Source organism: Syngnathus acus, chromosome 1 (genome assembly GCF_901709675.1).
Source record: "Syngnathus acus chromosome 1, fSynAcu1.2, whole genome shotgun sequence".
Taxonomy (NCBI): Eukaryota; Metazoa; Chordata; class Actinopteri; order Syngnathiformes; family Syngnathidae; genus Syngnathus; species Syngnathus acus.
In genome coordinates this window covers 1,941,596-1,958,797 of record NC_051087.1, presented here as the reverse complement: position 1 = coordinate 1,958,797, position 17,202 = coordinate 1,941,596, and the positions used below count along the sequence as shown (strand labels likewise).

Here is a 17,202-nt window from a genome sequence, read left to right as displayed (position 1 = left end):
ATAATAAATAAAAATAATAAAATAAATACGAAATAACTATTATTTTGTACTCCAATATATTGTGTAAATATTAGTCATATTACGAGATTTAAAAATAAAACTGGGAAATGAATGGACACAAACTTAAAAAAATGGAATTGATGGAGGTCTAACCTGGTTTGTGGGAGGCCAAAGTTGGTGCCGAGGCCCACGCGGGGAAGACTGTGGACCACCTTCTTGGCGGTGGCGGCATCGGGAAAGTTGAACATGACGGCGGCTGTGGTGAGATTTGAGGAAATATTGCGTGATTCAACGTTTCCCATGTTTAAATGAATGCGGTGGCACCTCGACGTTCTTGTTCATTTCAAGGCGTACACTTGATTTGAGTTACATGTAATTAGAGTTATTGCACATTGTCAGGGAACCCATTCAGCTGGGGAGTCGAGGTACCACTGTAGCATGTCGCCGCCTTACTTCTGTTAGCCATGAAGATCTCCAGGGCCGTGTTCTGCAAGAGGTAACGTCTGGAGAAGATGGCCCGGATCTCCGCGAACAGCCATTTGCCATGAAGACCTTCTGTGTATGCCAAAATCTGCAACAAAATAAACAAAAATAAAATAAAAAATAAAATGAAATACAAGACAGCTTTACAATTGTATCCCAAAGTCGAAATAAATATTCTAAAGCTAGCGGAAGGGTCACGCCAGTTCATTTTTCACCTTCCAGCCCGGGGAGCACGATTAATGTCTTTTATTGATCAGCCTCCATGAAAAAGGGATTCCTTTAGCGCTAAAATGGCAGCTATTTAGCACGCTGAGAGGTGACTTATGGCGGCTGAAGAACAAGGATCACCTGCGTGGTAGAAGGAAATACGATAAGCGCTACAATCGGCATATTGATACAAGACAAACTTGTAAGTCGGGTCGCTCGTATCTCAAAGCACCTCTTGACAGTGTTTCTTTTATGTCCAAAAACAGCATTATATTGATATTTTCTGGGAGGAGAGTATGAATAGGGCAGAGAGAAGCTGCTGTTTCTGCTTGTGTTGTCTCGGGCAGCTTGTCCCAGCCACTAATCCACATTTAATTGAACTCCAGAGACTTTGAAGTGAGTCTCTCGTATTCCTCGGAGAGAAAGCCCAAGCGGTGGCTGTCCTCAGCTGGTCCCCTCCGCCTCGGCCAGCCTTCTAATGAGCTCCTCTCAACTCAACAGCCAGCCTCGCATTTAAATATGTGCGATGAATAATAACGCTCGAGGAGAAGAAGCGTTTCGTGATGGCGAGTGTCTTTTTTTTTTTTTTTACTGTTGCAGAAACCTTTGAAGCAAAAAGACCTTGTTAACAAAGCAGCGCTAAGTAGAGGAGTAGCACGTCTAAATGCTGGAATTAGCAGCAGCGAGGAGGGGGTCGAGTCAGCCGCGCTGACAGCACATCAGAAATTGTTACGCTCGCACCCGTCGCGCTTTGACCTGAACCTAAAGGAGCTCAAATTATTTCCAGGGGAAGAGTCAATCAATCTAGACACAGAAATAAATTTGATTTTTTTTTTTTTACCGTGTCAAGAAGATGCGTACAACTGATGGAGTCCGACAAATATATTTTACCAGCATGTGACACTCACACAATCTCAATGACCCCTTAAATCGTCCCCCCCCCCCCCCCCCCACCCCCGGCGTCTTCATCTTTTTACTTTGCAGATGAAAAAGCGGAGCAAGTGACAAGCAGCCTGACAAACTATCGACGCCGTAATGTGACCACGTCCGGGATAAATGGACACGCCGTGGAGGTTACTGTCCGTGCGGGAATTATTACACATCCAGTGATAAATAGTTAGGCTAGAAGCGGATCACTCATTTTTAACTCATTCACTGCCATGGACGGCTATAGACGTCAAAGATCCATTTTTACTTGGATGGCAGTGAAGGTCTGAAATAAAGCACAATACAAAATACACAAAAAATGCTCCTCACCAGATGATTTTTCTATTCCATATAAATCATGCAATATAAAAACATAATGCAGTTGTTGCTTTGTTAAACCTTTAACAAATCTTTATAAATGATCTGCTTCCTATTTGACCATAAAAAAAATTCCTGTTTCAAAACACACGTAAGAGTTTTGATTAAGAACCCCGATAGAGAGCATTTGTAAAGAAGAAAATGAAATGAAGGTCAAAACCAAATCAAGTCTCGGCGGGGCACACTTCTATCGACGTTTCATTCCGAGCGAAACGGCGCATTCGGGTCGGCTGCGCCGGCAGATCAATTTGAAGGCGTCACGCCGCAGAGAGAAAACAAAGGAACGCCGCTGATTGCCAAGCTCTGCGCGCCTATTTCAACCTGTTTGGAGCGGCCTGCCGGGGCCAGGCTGCCGTGGCTGCTGCTCATTTCTGCGCCGCTGTCGTTTGTCACTGTCAGACGCCCAAAAGGCTGAAGAATGAAGAGGGACACATGAAGGAAGGAAGGACGGAAGGGGGCTGTGGAAATGGAAAGCACCGAGCACGCCACGCTAGAACCTTACGATGCCTTTTTTCAAGCCGCCATCTTGTTAGAAAGATGACTTGAATCCCATCGTTGCCCTTTTGGAATTTGGAAATGACAAAGTGGTTGTAGGCTAGCCTCCACGAGCGTGTTTTTGGCCTGATATGACGACGCCGGCGCTAATTAGCGCAACAATCTGTTTTAGTGGCAGCGTTGTAAGGTAAACACACGTGAGGCAAATATGTAAAAGTGCCGAATAACTCGCAGCGTCGATTGGATGGAGGCGTGAGGGAGGGGGGGGGGAAACGAGGTGATTGAAGTTCAATTTGTTGCCTGTTATTAAGTGTTTCCGCGCGGCTGCCTCGGTTAAAGGATAATGGATGAGGGATTTATCATTACCTTTTTTTTTGGGTGGAATCAAGTGCTGTGTGGGAGATAAGGTGATGAAATTAATGAGCGGGAGGAAGAGAGGTGATCCATCAACATCAAAACAGCAAAGCGGGGAGAGAAGACCGAGCGCAGAGAAAATTCATAAAAGAACCTGTAATACTCGTTGAGGGTCGCAAATTGCTTTTTAATCAAGCAAAATATGTTTTAAATTCATACACGTGCTCACGTAGTTAGAAAAGCAAAAGTTTGCTTTGGTACGGTGACAAAATATGGCTGATTCGAACTTTTATAGCTAAGTTTGGACTGTGTATTTGGTTAGCATCTCTTGTGTAGCTACCCAAAAGATTAGCGATGTAATCGCACTGTAAATCGCAATAGTGAGGGGGGGGGGGGGGGGGGCAGCAATTAGATTGGTTTTAAAAATCGTTCAGGTCTTGTCCCCGCACGCAGGCAAGCCAGGCCTTGTCAGCCGGCTCGTCAGCCAATGAGTTCATCGTACTAACGAGCGAGCAAAAGCCCCTCGCCGACCCGACTCTCTAACAAGGGGGTCTGTTGGCTGTCTGAGCCCGCCGACCAATCGGGACACCTCGTCAGCGTTGACACAAAAGCCTCCTCCGGCCCTCTGGAGCCAATTAAGACGGATTTTGATTTTGAGATTGAGTGATAGGCAGGGGAGGCGAAAAGAAATAGTGAAGGCTGGATTGCATAAGCACAAGGATGGCGTTAAGGAGAGAAGGAAGGTTCGAGGAGGTGCCAAGGCAAAAACAATGGCGGCTAATGAGGAAAAACCCGCAGCCACATGACCGGACTTTCACACTTGGCTGCTTATCCAGCAGCCATCGTGTCTCCGAGGCTTGAACCGGTGGAGCGTGATGCAATCATCTGCTCATTTTCTCAACTGTTTACGATTTAGAAAGAAATTTACGGAATTGACTTTACAGGTGAACTCTAATCAAAAAGGCCTAAAATGTTTTATGTTTCCTGACCAGTCTAAACATGCTAGAAATCCACGTTATTATCCAGCTCGAGGCGGCCATTTTGTCTCGCATGCTATTCACTAAAAATGGCATCACGATGCGTTTTTTTTTTTGTTTTACAAAATTCTGTACAAAATCACATTAAAATTCGCACACTGTATCACCTTCATTTTTCTGTTGTATGTTTCCACCAAATTAAAGCAACGCCCCATTCTCCAAACACTTTTTGATGACGGCAATTACAAGACAAGCTTCAAAAAGACGGCTGCTGTTTACCGACGACTGACGGACACAATTGTTCCGGCGACGCGACTAATTCAGGATGTAATCACCACTCGCACATACAAAAAAAAAACAGAAGAAAAGTTCCTTTCCCCTCAAGGGAAGTCAAACAAACTAGCAGCAGGCAAGAAAAAATAAACTGGAGGAAAAAGGCTGCGGTGGTGTGCGATTTAAGAGGAGAATGAAAGGAAAATAAACAAGCCCAGCGTGCAGTCAGCGTCATTCTGAAGCACAACCCCAAAAAAAAAAAAAAAAAAGGCCTCAAAGCATTCAAGTCCCCAAACGCCGAGTCTGAAAAGTCCCTTTTGAAAGCGTCTTAGGGGCCACTTAGTCTGAATTTAGCCTATTAAGGATTAAAGCCTCTTTTCACTGTTTGCTAACTGGTTAGCCTTTTCTGCTGCCCTTTCTCTTCCTTGGCTGCTTAGCCTTTTTGAAGTGACCCGAATAGAAAAAAAAAAAAGTGGATTTAGGAAAACGCTGCAGCGCTCTTAGGGGTTAATTGATAGAAGGAGTGTGCATTAAAAATTATTCAGCCGTGAGGCAAAAAGGTCAGTGAGATGATCCAGACATCGGAGACTTTCAAAATGGACTAATTCAATTTGGAATGAAATCATCAAGAATAATAATTGATATATTTTTATGGTTTGCTGTTTCCCATAATTTCCTTTGTATTCTTTTCTGAATTATTTTTATAATATACATCATGTAATTTTCATTTTTTTAAGATATTTTTTTTCATAAAATGAGAGCTTTATTGAAAACTATAATTCCTTTCTGTTGCAAAGCCTTTTTTGTGTAAGTGATGACGAATAAAGCTTTTATTTTTTAAATCTATAAAATGGATCCAACACATTTATTTGCTTTGCGCTGATATCTTAAAAAAAAATCGAGGAGCGCTTCAGAATGCACGGAAGCAAACAGCGGCTGTCAATTTGACATTTTTGTGGCGGTTTGGTGACAGCTTGGCGTCAAAAGCTGCCTGCGCCGGAGTAAATTCTTTCCTAATCCCACTATTGTGGTTGGCTTAAGTTGGTGCGGGGTGAAAAGGAGACCCCTCTCAGGGAATTTCAGGCTGGGTATCCAAAGTGGGCTTTTGAAAGACCAGGCAAAGAGTAGGACTTAAATTTATATATAATGGACATCTAAAGTTCAACTGCCCTGTGGTTGTCCTGCCGAATAGAGCATGTATTTCACAAAACGCTTCGAAAAAATATTCTGTGCACTGAAGAGAAAAGTTGAACTTTTTGGAAGATTCTGCAGCTCGCTACATATGGCATAATAAAAATAAAATAAAAAAAACAGCATTTGATAAAAGAAACATCATGTCAACAGTCAAACAGTCATAATGGTCCGGGGCTGCTATGCCACTTCAGGACCTGGACGACTTGCTGTAATGAATAAAATTTCTGAAACGACTCTTTAAAATTTGTCTTGTGAAATATTAAACCGCATGAACAAATTGTTATTGGTGTTGTTTGCGTTTGCGACGACCGAGTCTCGGGGTGGCTGTGTAATGTGCCGTAACAACCCAACGGATGCCCTATTTCAAGCAGACGGCATGGATCATTAACCCTAATGGCAACTGAGGAGTGACAATTTGGCGCGGTGTTCCTTTTGCCACAAATCTTAAACCAGCAAACATGGCCAAAAATCAAACTTGTATTCATGAGGCTTCCTAGCGTTAAGTATGCAGATGCTTGCCCGTCTCAAGTCCATTTACAATTCCACGCCGGCGTACGCCTCGGCCCGGACAATCGATCTTTCAATTCCCGCTGACCCGGATCCGATCGTGAGCGAACAGCAGGTACACAGGTGCTGATTGTAATATCAGCGGCTTACCAGGCACGCTGGCATCCGCGAGCCGGCCCATCCATCAGGCGGCGGTGTCGCCTTTGACACGGGGTGTCGACAGCAGCCGAGGGGAATAAATGATGGAGCGAGGGGATCAATCAAAAAGGGGGGTGGGGGGGGCACCGTCCCAGTCAAGCCCACAGACAAGGCATGATGGAGGGGCTTGGCTCAGGTGCGAGCAAAGAGTGGGCGGGGGGAGGGGGGGGGAGGCCTGGTGGTTAGAATTTGAGCGTGCGGTCGCAAACCGAGTCGAGTCAATGCTGTTTACGGGTGAAGCACTCGAAGGGAGACATTAGTTATCATTAGGAGGCAAGATGGCCACGAAGAGAAGAAGGCTTTCGTGCACAATCGCCTTCACGTGGACTGTCCTGCCTGCTTACGGCTCGGTCAAGTGATTTTTATCAGCCTGCTTTTGGAGCTTTCTAGTCTAAAGCTGGAGAAAATAAAGAACCAAAAAAAAAACAACACTATAGCTACATTAAAGGGCGGAAGAATTAATTGAATTCCAATCGACAGCAATGTGGTCAATGCAACTTTTGAATTGCACAGCCTGCAACTTGAGGAGGGGGGGCAAAATACAAGCAATGCTTCATTTCAGTTGAGAGAGCGAGCGAGAGAGAGAGTTACCTCAGGCTCATTGATAATGACGTACCTGCGCGGCCTGTCCGTTAGCCCGATAGCACAAACTACTTAGGCGCTAACTGGAAAATCAATAGGCTGCTCGCTCAGAGCCCATGCCTCTTTGTGATTGGCAGCCGCGGGGCGGGTGGGGGAGGGGTCACCGAGGGGAAGAGCGCTCCCGCTTTCGGGTAACGATCGGCTCGCTCCTTTTCCGAAACACTCGGCTGATTTTCTCCGAGCGAGCGAGCATCAATCCAGACGGCGCGGCTTACCCCGGGTAGCCGTCACCGCCCCGCTAATTAGGCTTAGCAATGTCTTCTCAATGGGGGGGCCCTTCTCACTGGATGCTGACCTTCAAGGAAATGTACAACACTGGCAGGGTTGTAGAAGAAAAAGAAAAAAATGGACGGTTTGTCGTTTTTGCATGAAACACTTTTTGTGTTGTCTCGGTAGTTTTATTCCTTGCAAGTAAAAACATTTTGGATCAAATGGAATTACACCATTTTTAAATTGCAAGTGAATAAACTCCGTTAAGTATTGAATCCAGATTTTCCCCAAGAAATTGCTAGTTTGCCATTTGTCAAATTTCACGACCCAATTTGGTGACAGAATGCTTCACAATATCCCCCCCCCCCCAACTTCAAGCAGCGTTTACATCATACAGAATATCTTGACAAAACGTTGGGCCGCCCGTCCTCACTTCCTCATTCAGTCGGTATTAGAAAGCTCAAAGCGCGGCTCTGCAACAACACATGCAATATTGATGCCTTGCGTTGAAAACGCCGAGAGTGCTGCCGCTGCTGAACGCGCGCGCGCACACACTCAAGCATCTCTCTGCCGAGCAGATGCTTCGCCGCCGTCCGCCAATTAGTCGCCTGCGATGATTTTTCTTTTTGGGAGCGAGCAGCTGCCGCGAGAGAAGGAACATCGCTAACACTTGGCGGCGAGGAAGTCTGTTTACATATCTGATGCGTTTGTATTCGTAGCTCATGGGAGCAAAGGGGGGGTGGGGGGTTACCCCCCCCACACACATAATTGTAGTCATAACACTAACACGATGTTCTCTAGATGATATCTTGTGTATGTTTTGGGAACAAATCTGGCCTTGGAGGAGGTTCTAGTCATCGCAAATGTATACACGGTAGCTTGATGACCACCTGGGGGGGGAAATGGAGTGCAAAATGGAGACATGGCAAAAATACTTTTGAAAAAAATTAAAAACAGATTTTAACATATTCGTTTTTTGCGCTAGCATATTTTAGATCAACCTTATTACTTCTTTCGTTGTTTTTCAATGCAGACAGATCGCACACGTAGCATATCTGGACTAGCGGCAAAAGCCAACAGGGACCAGAACAGATCCGTTATGTCTTTATAGAAGCCCCCCGGCTTTGTGTCATCATATATTACGTGAAGCTACAGTTAGCATGTCCTTCATAATATTTGGACACTTCCTCTCCACCCTGCGCCGATTTATTCCTCCGGAGCTCCGTGCGAGATAATAAACAGTCGCACACCCACGCGATCCCCCCCCCCCATCCCAGAGTATTCATAATCCTCCATTTTACTGTCCAACACCACATTAGGACACCGAGTTGCTACTCTGAACAAGAATGGAGTTAAAATTATCGCCAAGAGACACCATCTTATGTGGTCTCAGGAAAAAAAAGAAATTGTGACGATAGCCATAGAAAAGGAAGTTTGGCTGCCCGGCATAAAAGTAAATGCTCTTCCACTGCCTGGAGCCTTACGGCATTATTTGAATAAAAAAAATGATGAAGTGCAGAGTGTGTGTAGCAAAAGAGAACTAATTAATCTTTGGCTTTTTTCTGACATTTCCGCGGCTTTAAGTGGAGAAAGCGCTCTCACAGCTGGCCACTCGCTCGCCCGCGATACTCTGCTTCATCTTGCCACTATTCTTAGATCTGGTCAGCAAACGCAGTCATGCGTTGTCAAAAAAATAAGCACGTGAAAATAAAGAAAGCATAACATTACGGTATATTTTTCCCCCTCGACCGCCATCGTCAGTGTTGTAGGCTGCGAAAGCTCATAATGACATTTTCCACACGGCAAAAACAGAAGGGCAGCTGTTGGCTCTTGACCTATATTGAATAGTTCAATCGGAATAATTGCGTGGTTTTCGTCAAATTGTTGGAGGGAAGTCCCTCCCTGCAAGGTAGCGCCGCTACTTTCTTCATAAAGCGTCACAAATCATCATTGCAAATCAAATTTGAAATGCAAATAGTTGGTAAAAGTAAATGTTTAATGGGTTCTCAGAGGACTCAGAGGTAAGTGGAAAAAAAAAAAATCAAAATTAAATCAGAATAAAATTTTCAATATACAACCAAAGATATTAGAATTAAGTTTGTAGTCTAATTAAAACATGTTCAATTCAGGACAGTATGTTTTTTTTACGTTTAAACATTTCCATGCCAATTATGTTTTTAATTTTGGTTAATTTTCTTTTTTTTTTTAATTAAACCCGAGCCTCGTTTTTTATGAACACTTGGGCCTTCTATGCTACTGTATTTCAGTGTTCATTATGAGGGTGCTTGGATGGACAGGCTAAATATTTTTCGGGAGCAATCACATTACATATTTTTTTAAATTGCTAATATGTGACAAAGTCAGGCAAACGTTTTTGCTTTTATATAAAGCCACAGCAAAATTATACCTAATCATATCTTTTTGCTGTCCCCCGCCAGCGTTTTTATTAATATAGGGTATAAAAAAAAAAGATCGCTAACCTTTTTTTTTTTTTATTGGAGGTGGGACACCAATGCGTAAAGGTGCATGTGTGGACCACTCGCGTTTATGTAGTGTGTGTGTGTGCGTGTATCAATCGCTCTCTCTCGCGCGCTCTCTCTCTCTCTCTCTCTTTCTGTCGCGCGCCCCCCTCCAGCCGCTTCGGCAGCCGCTGATTGGCTGCGCGGGGCCGGGCAGCCTTCACTCCTGCCGGAGGAGCAAGCCGGACCTCCTTCACTCTCGCTCCGGTGCGCCATTCATAAAAGTGCGCCGAAGCGAACGGGCAGGACCATGAGCGAGCCGCAGCGTCCAGGTCGGACTTTGTAGAGCCGAGAAGCAGGAGTAAGAACTTTTTGGGTTTGGGCTATCTAATCTTTTTTTTTTTTTTTTTTGGAGCTGCGTTTTGTGTTCCCCTCACCCACCCCACCGGTAAGCGTTGGATCCGTCAGCCTATTGCGACTCCCCGGCGTACGGCCCGGACCTGTGCCCCAACATGATCGCCACCCAGGCCAAGCTGGTGTACCAGCTCAACAAGTACCACGGCGAGCGGTGCCAGGCGCGCAAGGCCGCCATCGCCAAGACCATCCGCGAGGTGTGCAAGGTGGTCTCGGACGTGCTGAAGGAGGTGGAGGTGCAGGAGCCGCGCTTCATCAGCTCGCTGAGCGAGATCGACGCGCGCTACGAGGGCATGGAGGTCACGTCGCCCAACGAGTTCGAGGTGGTGCTCTACCTCAACCAGATGGGCGTGTTCAACTTCGTGGACGACGGCTCGCTGCCCGGCTGCGCCGTGCTCAAGCTGAGCGACGGCCGCAAGCGCAGCATGTCGCTGTGGGTGGAGTTCATCACCGCCTCGGGCTACCTGTCGGCGCGCAAGATCCGCTCGCGCTTCCAGACGCTGGTGGCGCAGGCGGTGGACAAGTGCAGCTACCGCGACGTGGTCAAGATGGTGGCGGACACCAGCGAGGTGCGGCTGCGCATCCGCGAGCGCTACGTGGTGCAGATCACGCCGGCCTTCAAGTGCACGGGCATCTGGCCGCGCAGCGCGGCGCAGTGGCCGGCGGCGCACATTCCCTGGCCGGGCCCCAACCGCGTGGCCGAAGTCAAGGCGGAGGGCTTCAACCTGCTCTCCAAGGAGTGCTACTCGCTCACCGGCAAGCAGAGCTCGGCCGAGAGCGACGCCTGGGTGCTGCAGTTCAGCGAGGCCGAGAACCGGCTGCTGATGGCCGGCTGCCGCAAGAAGTGCCTGTCGGTGCTCAAGACCCTGCGCGACCGCCACCTGGAGCTGCCCGGCCAGCCGCTCAACAGCTACCACATGAAGACGCTGCTGCTGTACGAGTGCGAGAAGCACCCGCGCGAGGCCGACTGGGACGAGGCGTGCCTGGGAGACCGGCTCAACGGAATCCTGCTGCAGCTCATCTCCTGCCTGCAATGCCGACGCTGCCCGCACTACTTCCTGCCGAACCTGGACCTCTTTCAGGGCAAGCCGCACTCGGCCCTGGAGGCGGCCGCCAAGCAGACGTGGAGGCTGGCCAGGGAGATCCTTACCAACGCCAAGAGCTTGGACAAATTATAAAAGAAAAAGAAAAAAAAACCACGCAAACTCCCGGCTCGTATTTTTTTGTTTTGTTTTTCTTTTGCGACTCGACCGTGATGTTAAAAAAAAAAAAAAAAAGACAGTTTGGGGGTTTTGGAGCTGAAGAAGGAAAAGGACGAGAAGGTATTTGTTTTCCTTTTTAAATGTTCTCACCAAGTGAAGGAACTTTTATTTAAAAATGCAATGAAAGCATCGTGCCAAGGTGGTTTTCTTTTGGTGGGGGCAAGAAATGTGAATAAAATGTTGCAAGTGTACAATTTAGGCCTCGTGGCGTGACTTAAATTTATTTTTTGGGGGGGGGGTGGCAGAAAAACACAAAGAATGCATTTAAATGCACTCACTCATTTCTGGCGCAGTGAAATGTCCAAAAAATGAAATGTGCTTGAATGCACGCTCCCTGTTTGCAGACGTAAAATCGTCCCACTGCTTTATTTCGAACGTTACTATGCCACGTGTGAACAACATTCAGATGAATCCATTCCTATTTTACTCAAGTTCGGCATTGCCCTCAAAATATATTTGAAAGCAGGCGACTGCACAGAGAAACGAAAAGGAGCCACCTGTAGCTCCACAAAAGTGACATTTCAAATTCAAGTCATGCCATCTTTTAAATTGAATATTTATTTGTTGTTGTTTTTAATCAGCACCAGCGCTACTATTTTTGCTTTCTCGTTTTACTTTTAATTATTAAAACGACAACACTAGTGTTGTCGTTAAATTATGTAAATGTGAGTAATGTGCGTGCCTGCAACTTTGTTTCGTTTCAAAAGAAAAAACGCTTGAAAAGATTCCGGTTTACCTTTGGGTCTATGGTCTTGAAGGCCGGCTCGTCCTCGTCCACCTCGAAGTAGAGCTCGGAGGAGGTGATGGACAGGGTGCCTCGCACCACCGCGGCCGGAGCCACCAGCTGGGCCGCCGTGCTCACGTTGACCGGGCCTGCCGGTGCAGCGGGGGAATGCGCGTGCACGCGCACAGAAGGATAGTCAGGAAGGGACCATTTAAATAAGGACAAAATATCTCTTGTTAATTAAAGGACGATGGAATCGTACAAAGGAATATATTTAATCCCGTGAAAGCCTTAAGGCAATTATTAAATTGAAGGAGGAACGACTAATAAATTAAAATAGACCGATAGAAATGATTAAAAAATGCATCGGATCCCCTGCAATTTTTTTCTAGATTGTCCACGTGCAAAAGAAGCTCGGATTTGCAAAAATTGCAGTGACTCAATGTGACAATTGTTAAAACACACACGCACACTTATGACTTGACATAAATACATAATAGTTTAAATCAAGTGGAATTCTTAAAAATGCTAATGCATTCTCACTCTACGTTATTTTAATAGAGCCAGTATAAAGGGATTACCCTATACAATCGGATTGCCAGACTATAATATTTAACAGTATTTTGATTCCAATGGGCAGCAAAGTAGATTGGATTTGGTGTATATTAATATTTTTTAATTTAATACAGTGCAAATATCTAAAAGCTCTCTGCATGTAGAAATGTATCCCAAAAATGTGCATTTATATTTTTCCCTCTTTTTTGTATCAATTTCATGTAATTAATTCTCCGGTAACATATAGCCTCTCATGCAGCTAGCATGAATTATTACAAATAGTTGTTTTCAGTGAGCGGCTCGATGACCGAGTCAGTATATTAGGAACAGCTCTGGATACAACCCTGATACTAAACTAAAGTCGTAAACTTGAAGTAGATACGGTATGTTAAGAGAGCAATGGAGTCATACTGGGCACCCTCCAGTTTCTGTTATGGCACTGTGAGGCTTTTGAATATTTTGCTTGCCTTGTGGAGTGACATTAGGAGCAGCTCTCCAATTAACTGAAGCGTATGACGACAGAAAGCCACCACATAATGACACCCTCCATTTCTACATATATGATATTCTGTGTGAGCTTGTCAGAATATTAGGAACACCTGTCATAATAAAAAGACTAAAACTTGAAATCCATGCACAGGGATAGACAGACAGTCAGCATTTAACCCTGGTAAAAAAACAACTTGTATTTGTTTTGGGATAAAATGGTCATTTATAGAGCTTTAAAATCGAAATTATTGACATTTATGGCAACAGTGTTTTTTAGATCAACGAAAGAAGCATGTTTGCGTGCTCCAAAAGAATTTGCTGACTTTTCACTTATAGCTTTAAATTTTAGGATGAGACAAGGGACAAGTGTTGTAAACTTCTTTGTTGAAAATTTTACCATTAGCAAAACATCATATTTTGCTTTATTACCCAATTTAAATTTTTACAAACGTTTGTTGCCTTTTTGAGCTGTCCCCACTTTTATTTTACTTTTTCAAAATGTTATTTCATGTGAAAAGAACCACCAGATAACCCCACCGGGTTACCACCAATTGTTTTGTTTTTCTTTTCGTACCGGTAAAGTTTTCAAGATCTTTCTCCTCCAGAGACGACAGTGTGTCGTCGTCGACGTCCAGCGAGGCGTCGCTCTCAGAGTTCTGGTGAGCCACAGCCTGACTCTTGATGGAGCGCTTGCCTTTCAGCACATCGTCTTCTGACACTGCATGACACACAAGAGGACATCCAGGAATGCAGCATGCTTCAATACCCTCCAACTTTTTACACCACCTTAAAAATATTCATTTTATATATATATTTCAAATTCTGATCTCTTTTGGAATACACATCCGAAGCACCTCGTGGTTGCAGCTTAAAATGCGAGCATGTGCTCCAAGTCGCTAATCTCTGCTCAGAAAACAAAACGGATCAGTTGTAAACATGTCGCCGGTGACGCGGCCACTCTGAGCTAGCAAAGAATTCGAGGCCCAAAACGTTGCCAACAGTTCACGACAAGCTGGCACAAGGCATGATGGAGGTGAAATGACAAGGTGGAAAATGACAAACTAATGAGAGAATTAGCAGAGCTGTTGTGACAGGCTGCCAACTCGCACACACCGACTCTTTGCTCGTAGCATATGATGGGACTGTTAACTTCACATATTTGGCATCAAAAGGTAAACATTGTTGGAGGAGTTAGGGAAATAGATCACGTGCTTCACTGTTCCCATGTTGAACAATTCGAATTTGCCCAAACACAATTCAAACTCAGAAAACCAAAATGGAATTCGGTTGGTGTTTGACATGCGACAACTTTAAAATTAAATTAAAACTGAATTCTAAAACATATGACATATAGAAAATGTTATAGAGAGTGAATGCAAAAGAAAAAACTCAATATTAACACAAATTCAAATTGATGACAAAATAAATCAAAACTAAATGTAAGGACTAACACCAGTATCATAAAAATAGAAGTACATAGAAAAAAAATAAGAATAAGAAATACCAAAATATTTAAGTAAAAAAGTACAATAAAAATTCAATTTAAATTTTGAACAATAAAACACAAACAAAATCACAACCAAACAGTTTTGCAAATTTAAGTAAAGGAAAGAATCATCAGAAACACTTGAAATGGCGGCAGGTGTGTGCTGATTTCCATTTCAAACATCAGTTTCAAAGTGATGGGTCAATACTACACCCCCCACTTGTAAGTAGGGGTGTGTACACTTGTGCAACCACATTATCTCAATACAGGTTATCGGTGACAATGTGGGAAGTTTTCAAATGACAATTTGGTCTTATTTAGCAAATCACAAAAACCCGGCATTTGAACAAGAGTGTGTGTGTGTGTGTGCGCGTACACGTGTAATCCCTTTTAATCCAGTCAGTCAGCAAACATTGTTGTGTTGCCTTCTATCAACACCCCAAGGTAGATCAAGTCGGGGCAAAGGGAAAAACAAAACACGCACAGCTGCGACGTGAGTCTTTGAAGAGTTGGGGGCCCGTGAAAAAAAGAAAAAAAAAAAAGTCTTGTCATGGAAAATATGCAGCCGGCTGATATTTAGAATGCTCTTCCTGTAATTAGGCCTCCCTGGAGAATTAGTTAGCTGTGCTGAAATTACTACCAGTGCCCCCCCCCCCACCCCCTTGTCTTAATACGTACCACATGACTGTGTTCACACCAGGCCGGTGGGCATGAAAGATTGGGGGGGACTCCAAAACCGAGATGGATTTCAAATTTGACACTTTTCACTTGGAAACGCAGCCCTGCGCTAAACAACTGCATGCTACCAGGCAATATGCAACATTTTCATACAAAAGCGCTGGATTGCGACAAATATATTTATATGAAAGTATTCAGATTAAGTCATTTCCTAGATTGCAAGGCTGTTCCGTCAACATTTTAAGATGCCAATTTACAGTATTATTCCATTAATTAATATAAATATTAAAATTGCCCGTATTGAAATCTACCGAGCTGTTTTCGTGTTGAGTTTCAATAAAAACAAAAGCAACTAACATTGAATCGCAACATTTGAAATGAATAAATCTCACAATAAAAAAAATGTAATCAGTGTCAAAAATGAGTCCCTCGATGAACAGAGACATTAGTCATCAGGACCCCTCCCCCCCCTTCCCGGCCGTGGCGAGGTGGTAATTTCCAGACGTAAACAGTCGACCCCGATTTACCGGCAGTCTTGCGACCATCTTGGCATGCCATGAATGACGACAGTTGTTCGTAACGCGGATATCCCGCAAAAAAAAAAATCTGAATTGAGGGCCATCCCTGTCCCCTGATGGGAAGCGAGAGGGTGCGTTTCTTTTTGCCACCCCTCCCCTCCCCTCCCCTTCCCCGCCGTCCTCTGCGTGTGATGAACATAATTACAGCCAGATATGACCTTTGCGCTCTACGCTCGGCAAGCAGGGCCCGACGTTCTCATCTCCAGTTGCGCTTCCGCAACAAATGTCGGGTCGGCGAAAACAAGACGAAAGATTACAAAGGAGAAAAAAAAAGTCAAGAGTTATTTTAATGATATATTCCCAGGATGGGAGGCAGCATACTTTGACTCCTGCCATGTTGTGCTATGAAGAAAAGGTGACAAAAAAGAAGCTAGCCATATTTTGCGATCTTCTTGACAGAAATCGTATGGCGGAGCTAACACCTGCCTTGAATGAGTCCGCGATGCCATCTTTATTTATTTTTTTTTTTAAACAGGAAGTCTGTGGAGCCTTAAATGCTGGACTATGAGGGCATTTCGAAAAGTTTAATTTGTTGCGTTCCTGCCGCCTTCCCATGTCCTTTTTCTGCCTTTTGCGGCGTGACAACCGATTTCAACAAATATAGTGAAGTGTTTTACAGAAAGGTAATTGCTGCATGTACCAAATTGCCAATGTGTAATTTGGCGGTTTGCTGTTGACGTTCTTCTTCCATTTGCCCTGGCTCACTTGTACAAAACCTGTTTGTTATCCTTTGCGTATTTTCACAAAAGCATCCCACAAACACGTCATTAGAACAAGAGTCTACATTTAAAAAATAAAATTAAAAAAAAGCACAATGTCTCCTTCAACACAATTGTACTCAAAACCGCTGTACCTTTGAGCCACGCTATTCCCATATGAATATTCAGAAAGTAAAAAGGGAATGAAAATGTTACTTACCATTGATACCGGCCACTGTTGTGCAGCAAAGAAACAGAAAAATAAACAATGTAAAACCAGTTGCGGCTCAAGTGAATCCAATCGGGCACCTGCCGCTAACAGCTAGCAGCTAACATCGAGGTGACTCACCATGCTCGGCGGCGGCCTTGAGCGTGGCCTCCGAGTGGGTGGATCCAAAGGGGTTCCTGACAAAGCGCCGTCGCCGTCTTAAGTCGTCCTCCCAGTAGTCCAGGCGCCAGAACTCCCTGGGCCGGCTGCAGCGAGACAGCGAGAGGTACGAGCACACGTGTTAGCAATTACCTAGCCAGCGTGCTACGGCCGGGCCGGAGCGCTAATGCCCCATAAAGCTGCCATTGTGTGTCATTTTTGGTGAAAAACTTGGGAACAGTGGTCGCCCATCCGGCTGAGAACCGGTACCCATCTGTGGGACATTTGGTACTGGCTCGTAGAACTTTTGATAAGAGTCTGGAAAAAGATTTATTTTGATAATCAGGTGCATCTGCTGTGTCTTTGAAAGCGGTAGTAAAAAAATAAGTCTATAAATTTGCAGAGTTCTACAAAAACTACTTTCAAATAAAAGATATTTCATTTTTAAGAATTATTGTCAGACATTTAGAAAAATATTGGAGTCTTTATAATGTTGAAACTACATAAAATAATATTAGTGATATTGGATAAACTTTTGTATTCCAACAAATGTTCATCTAATATCAAAGGTTGCTTCATTTTGGTTGAGTTAAATAAACTACAGGAACAAGACGTTTGAATTAATTAATTTTTTTTTTACACTAGCA

General features: G+C 44.4%; 2 protein-coding genes across 6 annotated transcripts in view; one reads left to right on the top strand and one right to left on the bottom strand.

Moving 5' to 3' along the window:
- Window positions 1-17,202, bottom strand: part of lrba (LPS responsive beige-like anchor protein) — a 98,116-nt gene that overhangs the window by 30,624 nt on the left and 50,290 nt on the right. For 3 of the 5 annotated variants that reach the window (XM_037253277.1, XM_037253448.1, XM_037253364.1), the window contains exons 37-42: window positions 16,538-16,662; window positions 16,409-16,423; window positions 13,323-13,466; window positions 11,717-11,853; window positions 454-571; window positions 154-256 (exon numbers count right to left, since the gene is read on the bottom strand). In XM_037253277.1, coding sequence (XP_037109172.1) covers window positions 154-256; window positions 454-571; window positions 11,717-11,853; window positions 13,323-13,466; window positions 16,409-16,423; window positions 16,538-16,662 — 642 coding nt within the window. The remainder of the gene's footprint in view (window positions 1-153; window positions 257-453; window positions 572-11,716; window positions 11,854-13,322; window positions 13,467-16,408; window positions 16,424-16,537; window positions 16,663-17,202) is intronic. The other 2 variants (XM_037253544.1, XM_037253635.1) reach the window with 1 other exon arrangement.
- mab21l2 (mab-21-like 2) lies at window positions 9,476-10,904 on the top strand. The gene has a single exon (XM_037264402.1). The coding sequence runs from the start codon at window positions 9,817-9,819 to the stop codon at window positions 10,894-10,896; it is 1,080 nt and encodes a 359-aa protein (XP_037120297.1). The 5' UTR covers window positions 9,476-9,816; the 3' UTR covers window positions 10,897-10,904.

Coding starts and splice junctions, on each gene's coding strand:
- mab21l2 (XM_037264402.1), top strand. CDS start 9,817: ATGATCGCCACCCAGGCCAAGCTGGTGTACCAGCTCAACAAGTACCAC.